The sequence below is a fragment of the Zootermopsis nevadensis genome, unplaced genomic scaffold (genome assembly GCF_977971745.1).
Source record: "Zootermopsis nevadensis isolate Lab colony 2312 unplaced genomic scaffold, Znev_1.0 Znev_ptg000016l, whole genome shotgun sequence".
NCBI classification, from domain to species: domain Eukaryota; kingdom Metazoa; phylum Arthropoda; class Insecta; order Blattodea; family Termopsidae; genus Zootermopsis; species Zootermopsis nevadensis.
In genome coordinates, this window is record NW_028259148.1 from 7,799,558 (window position 1) to 7,817,560 (window position 18,003).

Consider the following 18,003-nt stretch of genomic DNA (forward strand, 5'->3'; position numbering starts at 1 on the left):
CCACTAAGACAAATACTGCAGTACTTGATGCACCTCTACATGGTTTAATATCAGCCTCTTTCTTACAAAAATTACTTTCATATCTTATACTAAAATTACACTAAATTGAATATAATACTGAATCTTAATTTAAAACATTTACATATATTATGATTTTTTTTAGATAAAAATGTTCTATGAGAGTCTAAACACACATGTTACAACTTTAAAATGTCTTCACAAATAATGGTATATTTTGTGTAAACATGAAAATCACAACTTAAAAGTATTTTAAATGACCAAAAAACTTGATCCTGAAAATCACATACCTAGATTTGAAGATTCCAAGGTATAAACTATACAGCTTCATTTATTTACACTTACTGAGCAACAAATTCATTGTTATAAACTACATACAAAGCACACTACAGAAATAACTTATTTTTGCCACAATAAGAGAACTGGAACTCACAGATGACCATTGCTGCATTTAATCTTCCAGTTTTTCTGTAAAATATGGTCAAAATTTAGGTTAGTGCTTCATATTGAGAACACAAATAAGCAAACAAACAAACAAAACATAACAGCACCAATCAAAATTATCCACTTCCTATAATTTCTTTACATGAAGTATATAAAACTAAATCACAATGGGAAGAGCAAGGTCATCAATCTAATTTCTACTGCAAAGATGATGGAAAACAGCTGGCAATTATCACCTTCTCAAGAACTCTGCTCAGTGGAATTAATTGAATTATTACACATTTTATTTATGAACCATGATTACATATTCAAATCAGACGTGAAATAGATGCCATAACTAACTAGATGGCTTACAGAACCCAAAGGTTCATCATTGAATTAACCAAAGCCCTCTACTAGACCCTGACCTGGGCCAACAAAATCCAGTCTCCTTCAACTCCTATCTCCCATATAACCTGCCTGACATTATCCTCCCGTCTAGGTCTGCCCAGCAGTCTCTTCCCCTCAGGCTTCCTGACCAACAACCAGTGAACCCCTCTTGCCCCATCCATGCATGACATATGCCCCGCCCATCTCAATCTTCTTGACTTAATCACCCTGACAATATTAGGGGAGGAGTATAAATTTTTAAGCTCATCATTATGAAGTTTCCGCCATACCCCATCGTCTTCTCTCCTAGGCCCAAATATCCTCCTCAACACCCTATTCTCAAACACCTACAATCTGTGTTCCTCCCTCAGAGTGAGAGACCATGTTTCACACCCATACAAACAGGCAAAATTATTGTTTTGTATATTTTAATCTTCAGGTTCTTAGAAATCAGATAGGAAGACAAAATATTTTTAACTGAGAAGCAGCAAGCATTTCCAGAATTTAATCACCTCCTAACTGAAATAAATGCCACAGAAAATATAAACCACAACTTTCACAAGATGAATGTCTAGTTTAAGGGGGCCCAAAATAGGTACAACAAAGCCTGTAAGTGTAAAATACACTATATAAATCTATATAGTTTTGTTTCAATATGGAGTTCAATAAAAAATTCCCAGACTCAACCTAGACACAGCCATTTTCAAAGTGTTTCCTTGAGCCATAATATATTTTAGCCACTACTGGTTACAATTCCTTGAAGCAGTTCTGGAATTTCTGTGACTGGATTGTATGCAGAACTTATTTAGTTGCAGGAATAATCTGCTGTTCACTGTTGAACCTCAGACTTCTCTATAAAAGAGTATGATTCTTAATTACTCAATTGATAGTCAGTAAACCCAGTATCTGAATGTTCATTTACATGCCTAATGATTAAAACTCCATACACAGTATACTATATTGGAACATGTATATCAACTTGTTATGCAATAGAGATATGCCATGTACTGAAATACAAGGCCCCACCTTTCTTCTCCTTCAGCTGTATCTGCAGCTCCATAACCTGTACTTTGGCATGTACTAGTTCCACCTCCTTCCTACGGAGTTCTTGCTGTGTATTGAACAAGGTCTCACTGCTGAACAGTGCACAGACAGACTTTGCCTCCAGTTCTTCTTTTAGCTTTTTACATTCTTTCCTGTATATCATAAAAATTGAACAAAGGTTACATATATATCAAAATAATTATTATTCTTTATGTACACAAATCAGTGCCAATTTCCCCTCAGAAATAAATACCATACTGTTAAAGTTCAGAAGTAATATATACATAGTCATAAACACAATGCCTGTGGTAAAACATTTGAACTTTAAATATGTACCAACACTACCAATATTACTTATAGTAAATGAGTTTAAATGAATCTTGAAATAAAGCATCCCTTTGTGTGTATTATAATATAGTACTCATACTGTCTACACAATAAAGTATTATGTACTTAAGCCATATGTTTCAGTCATTTTATTGACTGTCTTCTGATGGCACAAAAATACAGGATAAAAAATTGAACTGAATGACTAAGTTAAGAATTAAGAAAGTTAAAATAATAAAATTATAAGATTCAAATATTTTTTGATAGCAACTGAGAGGATCCAAATAGGGGCATTTTATGTGATTAATGGTCAATCTGTGAATTTTAAACTAAAATCTGGGCAATATATTTTGTTATAAACGTTCCAGTTTTTGTGCATGGACTGATTAACTAGAATTTCCAGGCCTGCAAAAACTACGGTTTTATTATTGTATATGCGGAGATGATCGGATCTAATGTGAAGGACGTTATACACATTATATCAGTTACTTAGCCACAGTCTACAGAATATGTTATCAGTTCAACTAAGTCAAGAAAACAAAGCTTTGTCTGAAGAGTTAGCACAGTTCTGAGTTTATTCTTGGTGGTATATATGAACTTATGCAGAAGAAAATACTACACGGGAGTAAGGAAACAGTGCGCGTACTGACCTTAAGCATTCTTTGCATTTTGTTATTGATGGTGAACCTGTTTTTGGATGCCAGCAAAATGCATAAGTTGCTTCTTGCCGACATTTTATAGAACCGAAAAACAAGAAATAACAGCCCCTTTAGGGGACCAACGAGTGGGTATGGACAATCAGCATGGAAGGTTGCAATATTCTATGCGGTTGGATGTTGATATAGACGAACAGGAAAGATAGACAGGAGTAACAAGACAGGACATGATCCTGATATAAACCAGCTGCATCCTGACCTTCCTCACTTCAGCCTTGATGATAAAGGCTGTACGGTTCTCTGATATGTCAGCCATAAGCCAAGTTCTATACAATGCTAGCCCCCAAAAGCAAATTCAGTATCAATAATGCATATACTGCTAATGGTTGCTAAACAGAATATGGATGACATTATTTGTGGCATAACTATCCAAAACACTTCATAAAAAATGCAGCATCCTTACCGACTGGATTCAATATATGCTTCAACAAACTTCAATGTAGCATTATCTGCATTGCTGATGACATATGGTGATTTCTGCCCTTTCAATTTCTGCACCAGTTCCTCCAGATCCTTTTTTGTTACAAAAAAAAAACGTTATAAGCATCTGCAATTAGTGTAATAATAAACCTACCCAGACGTAACCTAAGGTTACCACCATTATCTCAGTTACCATGGTAACCTTCGTTGCCATGGATTACCATGGTTTCCATGGTTCCTCCATATAACTTTCACACCATGGTTACCACATTTACCTTTGTTCCCATAATTACCTTGGCTTCCATCGTTACTTGTCACTGAGTTGACGCATGTGGACAGACAGAACATGCATGGCCAACCCTATTTGCATAAATTTAATGCACCTTGTGCAAACTTGAGAATGTTACAGAATTGCAAAATAAAGTACCAAGGAGCTGGTACACCAATTGAGGATAGTAAGTTATTCATGATGATAATAATATAATAACGTCTTTTCTTTGTTGTATTTGATGCAATATGCTGAATGTATAAAATTAAATTACCTTTATGCGGGTTCTGTATGACGCAATCAGTTGTTTTTCCTGTTCTTGGGTTTCTAACTGCATTTGGTCCCACTTTTGCCTCAAGAACATTAATTCTGCCTGCAAACATGCAAAAAAAGGGAAGTAAAAAAAGGGATCTGTAAGTTCTGCTATGATTCTGTGCATTATACCATTACATCTGTAGTTGACTTCCTGTCTGTAAAAATTCATTATACAGGAATAGGGGATTTAAATTCATCCACTATGATTTTAACACTGTCATTGTCAAGTGTGTCCAAAACGTGGTTGTATTGCCGCCTGCAGTTGGATAACTTATATTAAAAAGAGAAAGATGGTAACTGGTGTAGAATCTTGTTAACAAAGTGTTTTTTGTACTCTCAATCAACTGAGATGTCCAATGAAAGGACTGGATGGACACCACAAGAATTCCAAAGGTGTTATGGTTATTATTGTGTTTACCCACTACTTGCATGTTTATCGAGCTCACTTTCAATGTCAAATGAAACTTCTTCATAAGAACCAGTCTCAAAAACTAGCTCCTTTTCAATTTCTTTATTATTCCTCAAAATGTACACCATTATTATGAGAATATTTTATTCTGTTAAGAGTAATGTATTATTCCATTCTTGCCCACTATCATAACAATAACACACAGGACAGACTGTGCTCAAAATTTCTGATGATGGTCTAACCCACCCCTCAAACTACAAACACACAAGCAATAGTAGTAGCACTCCACAATTCATCAATTTATTTTATTTCAAATGCTTAACTGGAAAATATTTTAGCAGGAATAGTTCATAGATACAATAAGAACATTCATAGCCAAACACCCTAGTTAAAATTCAACCACCAATTCCATAGTATGAGAATTTAAATTCCCTATTCTCATATGATAAATGTTAATAGTGATCACACAGATTATGTGTAAAAAACTTCAATTAAAATTTCTCAGTAATAAATATGCCAAAATTTGGATACCATCTTGTCAATACCTTGACTCTCCTAGCAAAAGATGATGAAAGTTAAAAAAAATTGTTGTAAACTACATAACAGAAACACTGACCAGATTTCATGATTCCACTTCAGCCGTAAAAGTGACATATACTGAGATGGTGAAGCATACAAGAAGAAGGTGGTAAAATGCTATTAATAGCGTTTCTGAATTTGGCCTGAAGTAACAAATTTATTACAAGTTAGATTTTTACTATCATTTATATTTCTTTCAAGAAACACCAAGTCCACAGGAAAATGTTGAGGTTCAAGACACATCCACTTAATCAGAGTTCTAAGACAGTAGACAACACCGTGCCAGAACCAAAATATACCTGCGTGTTTATAGCAGTATGATACTGGCATAATGACACTTGGTTTCCAGGTTTTATGAATGAAAGTAATAGAAGGCACAGCTTGGTGAACTTACACTGAACCTATTTTCTTCAGCACATTTATCCATGTACAGTTTCTTCAAATGACGATACTTCTGAACAGCAGCATCAAGGTTCTTTTTCATTCTCAGCCTTTTATCCTCAACTTCAGCAAACAATGAGTTACCCTTTTGTCCACAAGTTTTTGGATCAGACTTGATGATCTCCAGCTCATTTCTCATTACTGCAAGATCCTCTTGAGCACTCTGCAGTAAATATACAATAATAATAATAATAATCCGTGGCGTAACAGCCTTCTGAGAGCCTAAGCCAATTAGCTGGCTGCTGGCCTCACGTTCACATGACTAAGCAGAGGTGAACGATCATCCAACCAGATATAGGGTGACATGTGGTCAGCACGAAGAACCCCCAGCCATTGCTAGTTTTCATGACCGGATTATGCTACCCATTGTAGATCCCCAATTTCCTCACGATGCTGGGTTGGCACCAGTCCCATACACCGGTCGAAAATCTCATGAGAAATTTCTTTCCCCGAGACTCGAACCAGCGTGCATTCTGTATCACCGGTCCGAAGCATGATGCCTCAGACCACGCGGGCCCAATAAATATACATGTGTTATAATAATCGTATTTGTATGCATCCTGTCATTGTATTTCTGAATTTGGATTAAAATTCTGTCACTCACAACCTTTTTCTTTTATGTTTATTCTAAGGCAACATGTTTCAATCCATGATTCAAGTACTGAGTGTTAAATTTCATAAAGTGTTCCTGTTAACAGATTATATGCAGTAATTATAAACATGCTTTTACTCTTGTCACAGTACTTATATGCCCTGAGGATGGTCCAAAATGTACCAAATATGTCATCTTAGAACAAACATATTAAAGAAAAAGGTTGTGTGTGGCAGAATTTTAATCTTAATTCGTAAGCTATGCTTGAAAATTCCTCAGTAGATACTTCTGATTCACGTGTTGAAGATATCCAACAAATTAAGGAAAATTTATTGGATGCAATAATTAAGAGATATTCTCTAAATTCCCTGTTATTCACAACTTAACAGTGTAATGTATTCTTCTATCTATTTACATATTATACTAAAGAACCTGTTGTTTATCCAGTTAAAAGGTTGAAGAGCACAATTTATATTTACATTTATATTTATATTAAAAAGAAGTAAATAAAAAATATTTTATTTGGTGGATTTGCTATTCATATCCAAAACTGTTTCCAAGAGAATTATATTACTTTTGAAGATTTCTGTCTTCTGGGTTGTTGCGCTGTGTAGACTGGTCAATGTTTACCATCGTTTCTGAGGTCATACTGCCTCCGTCATCAGGGCGATGAATATGCCAATCAGGTACACTAGTGAAGCACTGGTATTACATTGTCAGGGAAGAATTCACACATACCTTAAGGCAATTCATACAAGATGTCAAATCCTCCTGTTTTGCTGCTAAACGTCCATTGGCTTCATTCAAATTACTAGTTAATTCTGCCATTTCACTTGTGAGTGCAATATTCTTGTCTTGTAGCTGCTGATATTCCACATGGATTTCTGACTCTTTCTCTTGTAATATTGCATTTTCCAGCTGAAACAATAAAATAATCTAAATGATCTGATTGCCACGTCCTTTCCTCACAACAGTTACATGTTTCTTAGCATAATGAATAGGAATCTACATAAATGATCTGCTATAAAGCAACATTTTTGTTATTGTAATCCTGAGAGGTATAAATTGTCAAAGACCAAGATGAGGATGTACATTTATCTTATTAGAATTGCCAGTCTAAATGAATAGAAAATATTTGGTAATTTACTGAAAAGAAAACGCTAGATAGGAAAGGAACATTTACCACTCTAGAGAGGAAGGAATTATTTTCTCATCATTGCCATGAAAAGTTGTCAATTTCAGAATTACTAATACAAAAGTATAATTTCAGACAAAATAGAGAAGAGTTACTTCAATCCAGTTCACATCACTACAGCTTGTGACTAAGGCAGGATTCACATTAAAACAACAAGCAACAGGCAGTAAGTGACAGGCAATTTCACATCGACGGTATATTCACATCTAGGAAAACAAATGCTTGCTAGTTTGTAAAAAGTCAGCAAATGAAGTGGTCATTGCATGCTGCATGTTGCAAAAAAATATGCAAATTTGCAAAAGAAAATGCCTGTAGGCATGCTCTTTCAACAATAACAATGTTGGTGACAGCATGATTATTAGAAGACTTACTGCTGATCCAGAACTATTTCAATTTTAAATACTTTGTTTCATTGGATTCACCTGCAATTTACAAAAGAGTACAAATTAAATATTAGCAGTCATCCTTGAAGAGCAACTTATTACGTTGAGGTAAAAGTATTTTCATTGTATAGCCAATTGGTTTTTAATAAATAATTAGTTTGTTAATTACATTATATATTTTCTAACATAGAAAGATATACGTGTATGTTTTAAGTGGGGTACACACTAAGGAAGCAAAAAGGCATAAAGGAAGAATTAGTAGTAGTATTTTACAATGGGGCCCTACACACTGATGAAATGTCAAGCATGCAGTATGAAACACAATGAGACATGTTTCACGGTTGATATAGAACCAGGCATATCTCTTGCTTCAGCTTCATTGATGTTTCACAGGAAGAGATTCTTAAATGATTTCTTTGTACTTTCTAAAGTTATAACAAGCACCTGCAGTTCTTTCAGCACATCATTATTGCATGAGTCAGGAACTCCTTTTAACTGTTTCTCCAGCATCTTCACTTTACATGCCATTTCCAAAATTTGTGTCTTATGAGCACCCTCTTCATATCTTTTATCCTTCTCCAACAAGTCAATCTAATAACAAAACATAACACCACCATTAAATATAAAGAAAAATTGAAGCATTTCATTTACTGTGCACACCATGACATCGTGTTAGTAAAGTAAAGTATTCCATGGCGAAAACATAACTTAAAATCCTCTTACCCACTGTTACTTACCTTGTCTGACAGCTCCTTTACAGAATGTGAATATTTTTCCTCCAGATCTTTCACTCGGAATGCAACCGCCGCCTGAGCTTTGTCGTACTTCTTCTGCATAGCCTCCAAGTCAGCAGAGAGTTCCTTCTCCATCATACGTGAAGTAGTGAGTTGAATTTGAAGCTCATGAAGTTGCTGTTCATACACCTGTGAACATAAATTGTTTCAGATATGTTCCACTGTTTCGATGAGGACCTAGAATTGTGTCACATCTTCAAGAGAATAAGACACAAGGCTTTTAACATATGGGTATTTTATATTTACGTCTTATCTATGTCTTTACTGCTTTCTATGGAGATACCATTGCACTACTATTATTTTCCTAATGTCTGCAGAATATAGAAAATATGATCAATCCACCTTCATGATCCACAATAATTCATCTTTATGTGGATTTATCATCACCAAAAACTGTCAATATTTTGCACAAAGTTAATTACAATGAGAGCCCTTGGAAGATACTACAATCAATTTCATGGCAACTCTTCCTCATTCCAAACAGAACATACGAGTTTATAGATTTCAGAATATAGTAATTTCTTCTTAACTGAGGAACTGGCAATTTATATATTTTATAACAGCTTCATTATCTCACATTTTAGAAGAATCTACTGAACTTGCTCAAGTCATCCATTTCATACAACATAAGATATCACAGAGTAAAAATAATGTTATTTTTGTAAGAACACAGAACACATACACATGCACTACAGCAGTAGTCCCCAACCCAGTGCCCGCAGGCGCCATGGCGCTCGCCAAGGCTTTTTTTGGGTGCCCACGTTGTTACGGAAAGAGGTTATACTGAATAATGAAGGCCGTTCAACCATGAACATTATAAAATCAAAGCACAGATCTCGACTTACTGTTGCCCATCTTGACGACTGTTTGCAAGCAGCAACATCATCCTATACAGTATATAGGTACATTCAAAATAAAATAAAATAAAAGAAATTGGGCATTGGCTTGGCAATGTAACTTCAGAATCTTTGGCATTACTTATGAATCCACAACTCAGAACATATTTTGTGTTCATGTGATGGCTTGTTAGGTCTGTCATACTCCTCAGGCTAGGATATTACGATTACTGTGAAGCACTGGTGGAGGGATGATTGGCTGGGAACACAGATACCTGTACCACTTCCTGTCTGCCCACCACAAATCCCTTTCGAACTAAACATGGATCTAAGATTTGAGAAAATGGAATACAACTGCTTGAAGGGCAGCGACCCTCTGACAACCACTGGTAAACACATTGTCAGATGGTGAAATTTAGTTATATCATCCGGTGATAGAAATGTCGTATGTAACATTCTATTCACACGTTTCCTCGCTCTACTGACATTTGCGGTCGGTCTATAAACTCATTCTGGCTATGTAGCGTAGTTGACACGGTCATTACTTATCCAGTACCCCATAAGTGGGTCAAAATGAGCAATGTGATAACTGGCATGTTAATGTTCAACAATCATTTTACAGAGAAGTGAAATTCTGTCAGAGAACGGGATAAAATCGATGGAGATACAAGTACTTTTAACTTAGTGGTCCAGAGAAATCGAAACTCGTTCAGCTTATTAGGATAAGTGTGCATAGGTGTGTACGAAGTCTAATATTTGGACTTGTAACCAATCACAGGCGCTTTTAACGTTTACTGTCAGATAGCAACCGCTGGTATACCGTAGACCAGTGGTCCCCAACGCGGTGCCCACGGGCACCATGGCACTCCCCAAGGCTTTTTTCTGGGTGTCCGCGTTGTTACGGAAAGAGGTTATACTGAATAGTGAAGGCCGTTCAACCATGAACATTATAAAATCAAAGCACAGATCTCGACGATCGTTTGCGAGCAGCATCATCATCCTACACTCCCAAATTTGAAAAACTGGCCAATGAAATGCAGTGCCAAACATCACACTAACTTCCCACTTGAGTAATAATAATTGAACTTATAAAACTACGTATTTTTGATTGCATGGTTTCTTGTATCATTAAACGTCGTGTTGTTTTGTGTATTATTTGGTGTCCATATCTTATTTGTCCAGAGAAAAGAAAATTTGGCTTTGTTAATTGGTTGGTGCCCGCCATGATTTCATAAACTCTCAAATGTGCCGGTAGGCATAAGAAGCTTGGGGACCACTGCACTACAGGTTTAAATAAAACAAAAGTATATGGTTATGTCTAATACCAGAACTTCATGACAAAAACGCACATGTTCGTATGTGATCATAAAACTGACATAAATACCTCAACAGTCTGCTGTACATCCTTCACTTCTTGCAAACTATTGCTTTCCATTGTAGCCAAAATGTAGAAACAATCTAACAGGATCAAAAGAAACTCAATTAAAATGTTAAAAATAGTATACCAATTTAGGATGTTCCCACACAGACATGTTTTGTTTTCACAACTTTAAGAACTGTAGCAGCATTTTACTTTAAATCATAGCTTGATTAATCTTTCTCAGAAGTAAAAATCGGACATCTGTCAGAGAATAGTGCAACTATGTCTTAATTTTTTCTGGGCAAAAGATTTGTAAGTATCTGGTTATTAAACTGTGAAAAAATACATTTTGATAGTATGTCATAACAATAATAAAAGACTCAGAATCACTTGAGCCACATATGACTTAAAGTCACTTACTTTACCAGGTTGCATATCAACTTCTAAAAATCCAACTACTGAATCACTTGCTGTTATGTCATATTTGACATAAAGCTATACCAAAAACCTTCTAAACCACTAATATTACAATATTATGTTAACATGCTTTGCTATGAGGACTGTCACATAGCTCCTGAGAACAGAAACTTTAAAATTAGTCTACTTTGCTTACTTCTATTCAATCATGTCATATTATTCTCTGTGAAAACTCAACATGCAGCAAAAAAGCATTTTACATCCAAAATAAAATCATTAGAATAATTACAGGCACTAAAGGGAGAGCCTTATGTACAGAATTTTTTAATAAATTTAATATTCTTCCACTAGCCAGCCAATTCTTGCTACCATTATTATTTGTAGTAGACAACACAGAAAAATCATTGTCTTCGACCTATGAAGACTTTATGGGATGTATATAATTCTAGTCTAGTCTATCCTATTATATAAAATGGCAGGTTTAAGACCACATCAAAATCAAGAATGGTCATATCTCATTAAACACACCGATATTAGAGCTTTAATCACGAACGTCAGTCACTTCTGAACATTTAAACACTACATTAGCGCATTTGTATTCAAAAACAGAGGAAAATTCAAGTATAATCAGGTTGACCAATATTGATATAATTACATTCCTTTCACACCAAACTTTCTAAAAAATTCTTTCCCAGTTTTAATTCTTGTCGAAAATTCAAGTCTCCCGTTTTTGTTCCTTACCAGCATACAAACGTATTCATATACCAGAAAAACTAAACTGCAGGAAACACGCAAATAAAAATAATGGCACTGATATGAATAAACCTTTGAAACGTCGGTAAACTTCGAACAGGCTAAGGCCTTGAGAACTTGACCCCATAAAAACTGACCTTGAAAATGATAACTGCAATGTTTTCCCAAATGTTTGTTGACTCCAGTCAATTAAAAAACCGAAATTATATACATCACGGTGCCATGAATTGCGTTTCCCAGGTCGAGGAATCTGCCCCCTCACTGCCCACCGATCCTAGGGAGTAAGGGGAAGCGAAGTCGATCTCAAAACCGTCTATTAGACATAAACTTGTGTAAAGGGATTGACAGTTGTAACTAAACGCCCATTGTCCATAGGTTTGGTGAAACGTCTATCGCGTCTCGGCTTTTTGTAACCAGACCACAGATGATACCAGAATGGCTTAGGGTTGTCTATTCTCTCGAATAGCTTGCAGACAGCTGGTGAGGTATATTAAGTTTGAGATATGGCACGAAATTGTTTTATGGGTAGAAATGCACTGTTTGTAGTGTTCCTTTCGACTAACAAATTTTGTTTATGCTGCCAGTGACATTTTCCAGAGTTTTCAGAATGCCGTTGTACGAAGGCATAGGTTTAACTGAAAAACAAGCCGTTGTCATTGATATTGGTGCTGCATACACGAAGTAAGTAAACAAGACAGGAAAGGTGTAATCCGCACTGGAATGCGTTCTTTGCCAGTTTTAAATTACAAATAAAAGATTGTCAATTATATTTCATAGCTTCTGTCTATACAGATTATTTGGCATTGATGACTTACGCAAGTTTATGATTTTGAAGGTTAAATACATTAGCTCTATTGTAGCGTTTTGATTTTGTAAGCTTCCGGTCGCGGGATGGAATCCTCATTACTTTCTTTATTTTTTTTCTTTTTTGCATGTAACCACATTATTATTTTACAAAATAAATTACTCTTCCAAAGTTTTGTATTTTCAGAAAATCTTTTACCATACATCATTGTATAGGCTTACACAAGTGGAAGTAGAGTCAATCCCTCCTCACAGGTTTGTTTGCCTACCATGTTGGTATTTCAGATTGGACAAACAATTTAGAATAGTCCCAAATGTCATACTGTCCATACCAAATTTCATCCGGCAGTTCTCACGTTGAATCATGGTGACTGCTAGACATGGCCAGTCCTCTATATGATCATTTCATGCAATTTGTGCAAAGAAAACATAGTTAAGTAATTTGAAGTTGTGATTATATAACTATTCATTTGATGCTAAGTAATCAATGTCATAAATAAAGTTCATACCCGTGAATGACCAGAATTCTAGTCACTGATCATGTTTTTCTATCATCTCTTGTTTAGTCATAACCATTGCTCCCTTCTACTTTTGGTTTTTGCAGTACACAGTTTGGTGTATGACATATTAATGATTAGCTTGATTGTTCTAGGTTTGGTTTTGCTGGAGAATCGGGACCAAGATGTATTATTCAGACAGAAGTTAAGTGTCCAGAAACAAAACAAGTGAAGAAAGTGTTGCATTATTCAAGCAAAGAAGACTTGTATGACCTCCTTGTTGAATTTATCCACAACTTATATTTCCGGTACATAAATGTGATTTTTTAAGTTTGGTGTTTTGCCATCTAATTTTCTTGCAACCTTAAAGATACTGCATGCATTTGAAGATGGCTGTTTTCTGGGTTGTAGGATTGTGTAGTCTGGTAGAAGTTCACCAACGTTTCAGAGGCTAGGGTGACGAGTCTTAATCATTGCCCTGATGATGGAGGCAGAAAGGACCCCTTAAATGTTAGTAAACTTCTGCCAGACTACATGACATTACAACCCAGGAGACAGCCATCTTCAAACTCAACACTGTGAAAATCTCAAATCCTTAATTGCATACATTTATTTCAGGCATCTTCTTGTCAGTCCTAAAGATCGGAGAGTAGTCATTGTTGAGTCATTGCTTTGTCCAACACTATTCAGAGAGACTTTAGCCAAAGTGCTCTTTCGGCATTTTGAGGTAGGTTATACCATTACCAGTAGACTTCTCTTGGTGTGGGGACCGTGTTGATTTTAAGTTGCTGCTGAATGTTACAGTGTAGCAGTTTACACTCCTACTTATTCAGAAGAGAATCTTCAGGCAGAGACCACATATTCACACAGAGGTTTTTGTGGTTAATCCTTTTAAACCCACATATATGAAAAGATCACAATTCATTCTTTACACATCCTTCCCTATTCATGATTTGTAATTATCCTGTCTTGTGCAGTTGATGAAGTGTCATTAATTAAACCAATAAACTGAACTCTAGCTCCATTAGTTCTTATTATATCTCTAGCAATTGATGTAGTCATAATATATCCAAGTAGGAGATTCTGTTCTTAGTAAGTCATCTAATTTTTTGGTCTGTAAGATCATATGCTATTAAGAATGTTAAAATAAATAGCTATATTCCTGTTACCACATTTCATTACCTTTCTAAGTGTCTAAATGTTGTTGCTTTATGAGAGAAGTCCAATGATTCAATGTTTTTTGTATTTGGTTAATACAAATACAGACTAAAATCCTAAAATGGACACTGACAGTTTTCCAACTATCTTTATTGAGACATTTATTAATTATTCTAGATGTTTTTCCTTCCAGCAAGACAATAAAAGTACAATAACTTCTTATCCTTCAAGGTAATTATTAGACTATACTGGAAGCATGGTACTTATGAGATGAGTCACTGTGCTGTAACTGCCATACCAGGTTCTCAGGCCTCAGAGCCATAATTCACAACACTACTAATTTCTGCCTCTTTACTTTGTAATTATTTTGCTTTCAATATGCATTTTCAGGTTTCATCTGTACTGTTTGTTCCATCACACCTGGTGTCGCTGTGCACACTTGGTGTCAACACGGCTGTCATCCTTGATGTGGGATATATAGAGGCAGTTTTAATACCTGTGTTTGAAGGTGTACCCGTATTGCACGCGTGGCAAGCACAGCCCCGGGCTGCGGAAGCTGTTGAGAGGTGCCTATATTTTATGTGCATGCTAACCTTTTAAAATAAAGAGACCATAGCAAAAGAAAACAATCCAGTAAAATATATGCATATAATTACCATGCTGACGAGCAGTTTAACCATCTTTACTGCTAAGTCTAGTGGTTCTATAGGCTATGCAAGAACTGGAAAATATATTAAAACTTACAACAGATAAACTCTTTGTTAAATAAGAGCCAATATGTGTTTAAGTCAAACATTTTGGTTATTATTAGTTTTTCATTAGAATGACAGCCTGTTTGTTGTGAATCGGCATGCTGTGGTTATGTATTTGGAAATTCATATGAAGTGCTATGCCTATCTTATAACTAAATTTTATTATATTTGAGAGATAGGCTATATGGTAATTTTTGAGGTTATCAGGCAAATAAGAGGAAGACTGAATGGACAGATTGCACATAAGCCTATCTTCTGAGTTATCCATTCTAAACCATTATTTTGTGGTTACTTGCCTGAGGGTTGGTCACATCCATCACAAATGCAGTCATCTTGTGCCCATGACCCCGTTTGTGCTCCTTATCATGCAGAACTGTGTGGTATATGTTGTTCACAGGACAGTCATAGTTGTTTGTATGTTTCTTGTTATTTTGTTCAAGCTCACTGAAGGCTTTGTTGTTGAGTCATAACAATGACAAAGAGGACTTTCCAGAATCTGCAATAGAAGATATAAAAGGTTGGTATAAAACACTTGTTTTACAGCAAATAAATTAATTTGATGTAATTATATTTTAAGATGTTAGTTATGAAAAAAGTAACTATTTTGTTGAAAGTGTTTAATTATTTCTGAATTCTGTTTTTTATTTACACTCATAGTTTTGAAATAGCTAACAGAATTTTAGTGTTTGCAGTTGCATTCATTATTACAAACATGTTTCATTGTACACACACTGTTGCTAGTAATTACTGACAGGACGACTATTATATTTTTGTTTCAGTGCGAACATGCTTTGTAACTAGTTTGGAACGAGCTTTGCAACTAGAAACAGTTGAGCCTCCACCAGATGTTGTATATCGAGAGGGTGGTACCAAGATATTCAATATCCCTGGGAAAGTCAGAGAAGCTGTATATGAAGTACTGTTTGAACAGGACAATGATCAGATATCTATTTCTACAATGATCCTTGATGCTATTATTAAGGTAAAATACTTTTATCTTAATTTTAGATACAATTTTATGTCACAGTTATAGATGGCCAAAGTGGGAACAAACAGATGGTTTGTTAGCTGAATGCTCCATTGTTATATTTGGACCAATAAAGAGCCAATCCTTATATTCACTTTCCTGGCCATTGTAATTTTGAACCTGGTTTGTAATGTTGATCTGAACTCCTCAGTGTCCTATAGATATGAGAAAACCCCTTGCAGAGAACATCCTGGTGATGGGCGGCACCGCCATGGCCCCTGGCTTTAAGGCAAGACTTCTGGGTGAACTGAAGTACCTCCTGCAGCAGCCCAAGTATTCATCCAGACTGGCACTTAAAACCTTCAAATTTCACAAGCCACCAGCCAAAGAAAACTATGTTGCCTGGCTTGGAGGTAAGGACTGGCTTCGAAGTAGCTGTCTTCTGCCATCACTCAATTTTATATCAGCAGTTGTACCACTATTGGTAACACTTCTGCAATCTCTTTATTCAACTTCTTTAACCACTTCCTTTTTTATCCCAATTAAATCAGGTTTAACATTTTGTAGTTCACTGACAGATATTTAAAATAATATCCCCATCTTTGGTCCTGAAGATGGAGACAATATGTTTCTCCAAATTTTAGTATCCACTTACAAGTTCACATGGTGTTACAACCCAGGAGACCGTCAACATCAACATCTTCACCACGGACAAGAACCTCAAGTCTCATATGAAGCTCCTCATTACACATTTTTCTGCAGTATGCTGTTTCTTCTTTTTCTTGTTTCTAGATATTCTCATACTTCCTCTTCCTATAGTAAACAATTATAATTAATTCTTTTGATGATAGGAGCCATCTTTGGAGGAACAGATATGATCTCCACGCGATCTCTCACAAAGGAAGCATATTTGAAACACAATAATGTACCGGACTGGGCTGACTTATCATACAACTGCCGAGAAGAAGACAAGATATCATTATGAAGTGTCATAACATTGTTCTCTTTGTACTGATTTTGTTATAATTTCAGCTTTTTTTTACTGTTATTCACAGTATATATCCATGCAGCTGATATAAAGCCATCACCATATATGTGACAATGTATAACACTTATTCTTAATGTATTTAAATTGTCAAATAAAATTTCATCAAACAGTATTCTATGATGATTATCTGTATCCATAAACAATAGACACACAAAATTTGTCGTAATGGAGGTAGGTTCATTTAATGATTCAATACATGACATTAGTAATCTCAATCTGTCTTTTGATAGGGTCAACAATCACTTCTCCCCATTTTGATGGGAAGGAATCCTCACTTCATATTCATCAAGAATGACAAGGTGAATGTATGCCCAGTGTGGTTTATGGCACCCTTAAGTTCATCCACAGAAAATGGTGAATTAACAGTAACACTGGAAGTATTTGATCTTCAATTAGTTTTCCTTTTTGCCTACCAGTTTACATGTCTCACACATGACCACTTCACAGGCATCTCAGGCACAGTACTTCTGCTCCACTGCTTTTTCAACACTCATGATCAACATAATTCTATCACTGACTTCACACTTCTTTATTGCACAGTCAATTCAACAACTGCCCCTCACCCCACGGGTTTATGATAATATAAGGACACAGGACACAATACATTCTTCAAGAAGGTATGAGTGATTATGAGCATGTGTGACTGTTTATGAACCTCTTTCTGTTTCTTACTGTTGTTCTGAAATATTTAAATACAAAAATAGTTCTTCTGACTTTTTTGTTTAACTCTGACAATGATTTTGATTTCATGACATTCTAATGTACATACATTTTTTCTATATTATTTCAAGATAGTTCTTTCCTGGCTTCTAAAATAATTTGTTTTATATTTACAATACTTACGTTTCACCTAAAAATTATCAATAAAACATACGAATATACGATAACAATGAACAATTAAGAAGTAAAATATATGTGTTTCTCCAATGAATGGAAGGATGATTACAATTACCGAAGATGACCCTCCATATGCTTATATTTTCCACGTAACTTCAACATATTTAAGAAATGTCTCCAGTTCATGTAAATACCATCCTAATCTTCAGTGAATAATCTTCTGGAATACAAGTGACAATTCTGTAAATATTACACCACAA

General features: G+C 35.4%; 2 protein-coding genes across 4 annotated transcripts; one reads left to right on the top strand and one right to left on the bottom strand.

Annotated features, from left to right (window-relative positions):
* Positions 1 to 331: 331 nt before the first annotated feature.
* Positions 332 to 11,946, bottom strand: Spindly (spindle apparatus coiled-coil protein 1 spindly). Of its 3 annotated transcripts, none has more exons than XM_022058048.2 (10): positions 11,818 to 11,946; positions 10,535 to 10,608; positions 8,258 to 8,443; positions 7,965 to 8,111; positions 6,681 to 6,860; positions 5,304 to 5,513; positions 3,881 to 3,979; positions 3,322 to 3,431; positions 1,858 to 2,027; positions 332 to 486 (listed from the first exon to the last, which is right to left on the bottom strand). In XM_022058048.2, the coding sequence occupies exons 2-10, from the start codon at positions 10,583 to 10,585 to the stop codon at positions 470 to 472; spliced, it is 1,170 nt and encodes a 389-aa protein (XP_021913740.1). In that variant the 5' UTR covers positions 10,586 to 10,608; positions 11,818 to 11,946; the 3' UTR covers positions 332 to 469. The 3 variants fall into 3 exon arrangements, with proteins under 3 accessions (XP_021913740.1, XP_021913741.1, XP_021913739.1); XM_022058049.2 differs by lacking the exon at positions 11,818 to 11,946 and adding an exon at positions 11,669 to 11,691; XM_022058047.2 differs by lacking the exon at positions 11,818 to 11,946 and adding an exon at positions 11,456 to 11,567.
* A 160-nt stretch (positions 11,947 to 12,106) lies between these two features.
* On the top strand, positions 12,107 to 17,018 carry Arp10 (Actin-related protein 10). The gene is made up of 8 exons (XM_022058050.2): positions 12,107 to 12,361; positions 13,137 to 13,289; positions 13,600 to 13,708; positions 14,530 to 14,705; positions 15,332 to 15,408; positions 15,671 to 15,873; positions 16,070 to 16,271; positions 16,710 to 17,018. Exons 1-8 carry the CDS (start codon positions 12,255 to 12,257, stop codon positions 16,841 to 16,843), a joined length of 1,161 nt encoding a protein of 386 aa, XP_021913742.1. The 5' UTR covers positions 12,107 to 12,254; the 3' UTR covers positions 16,844 to 17,018.
* Positions 17,019 to 18,003: the final 985 nt, after the last annotated feature.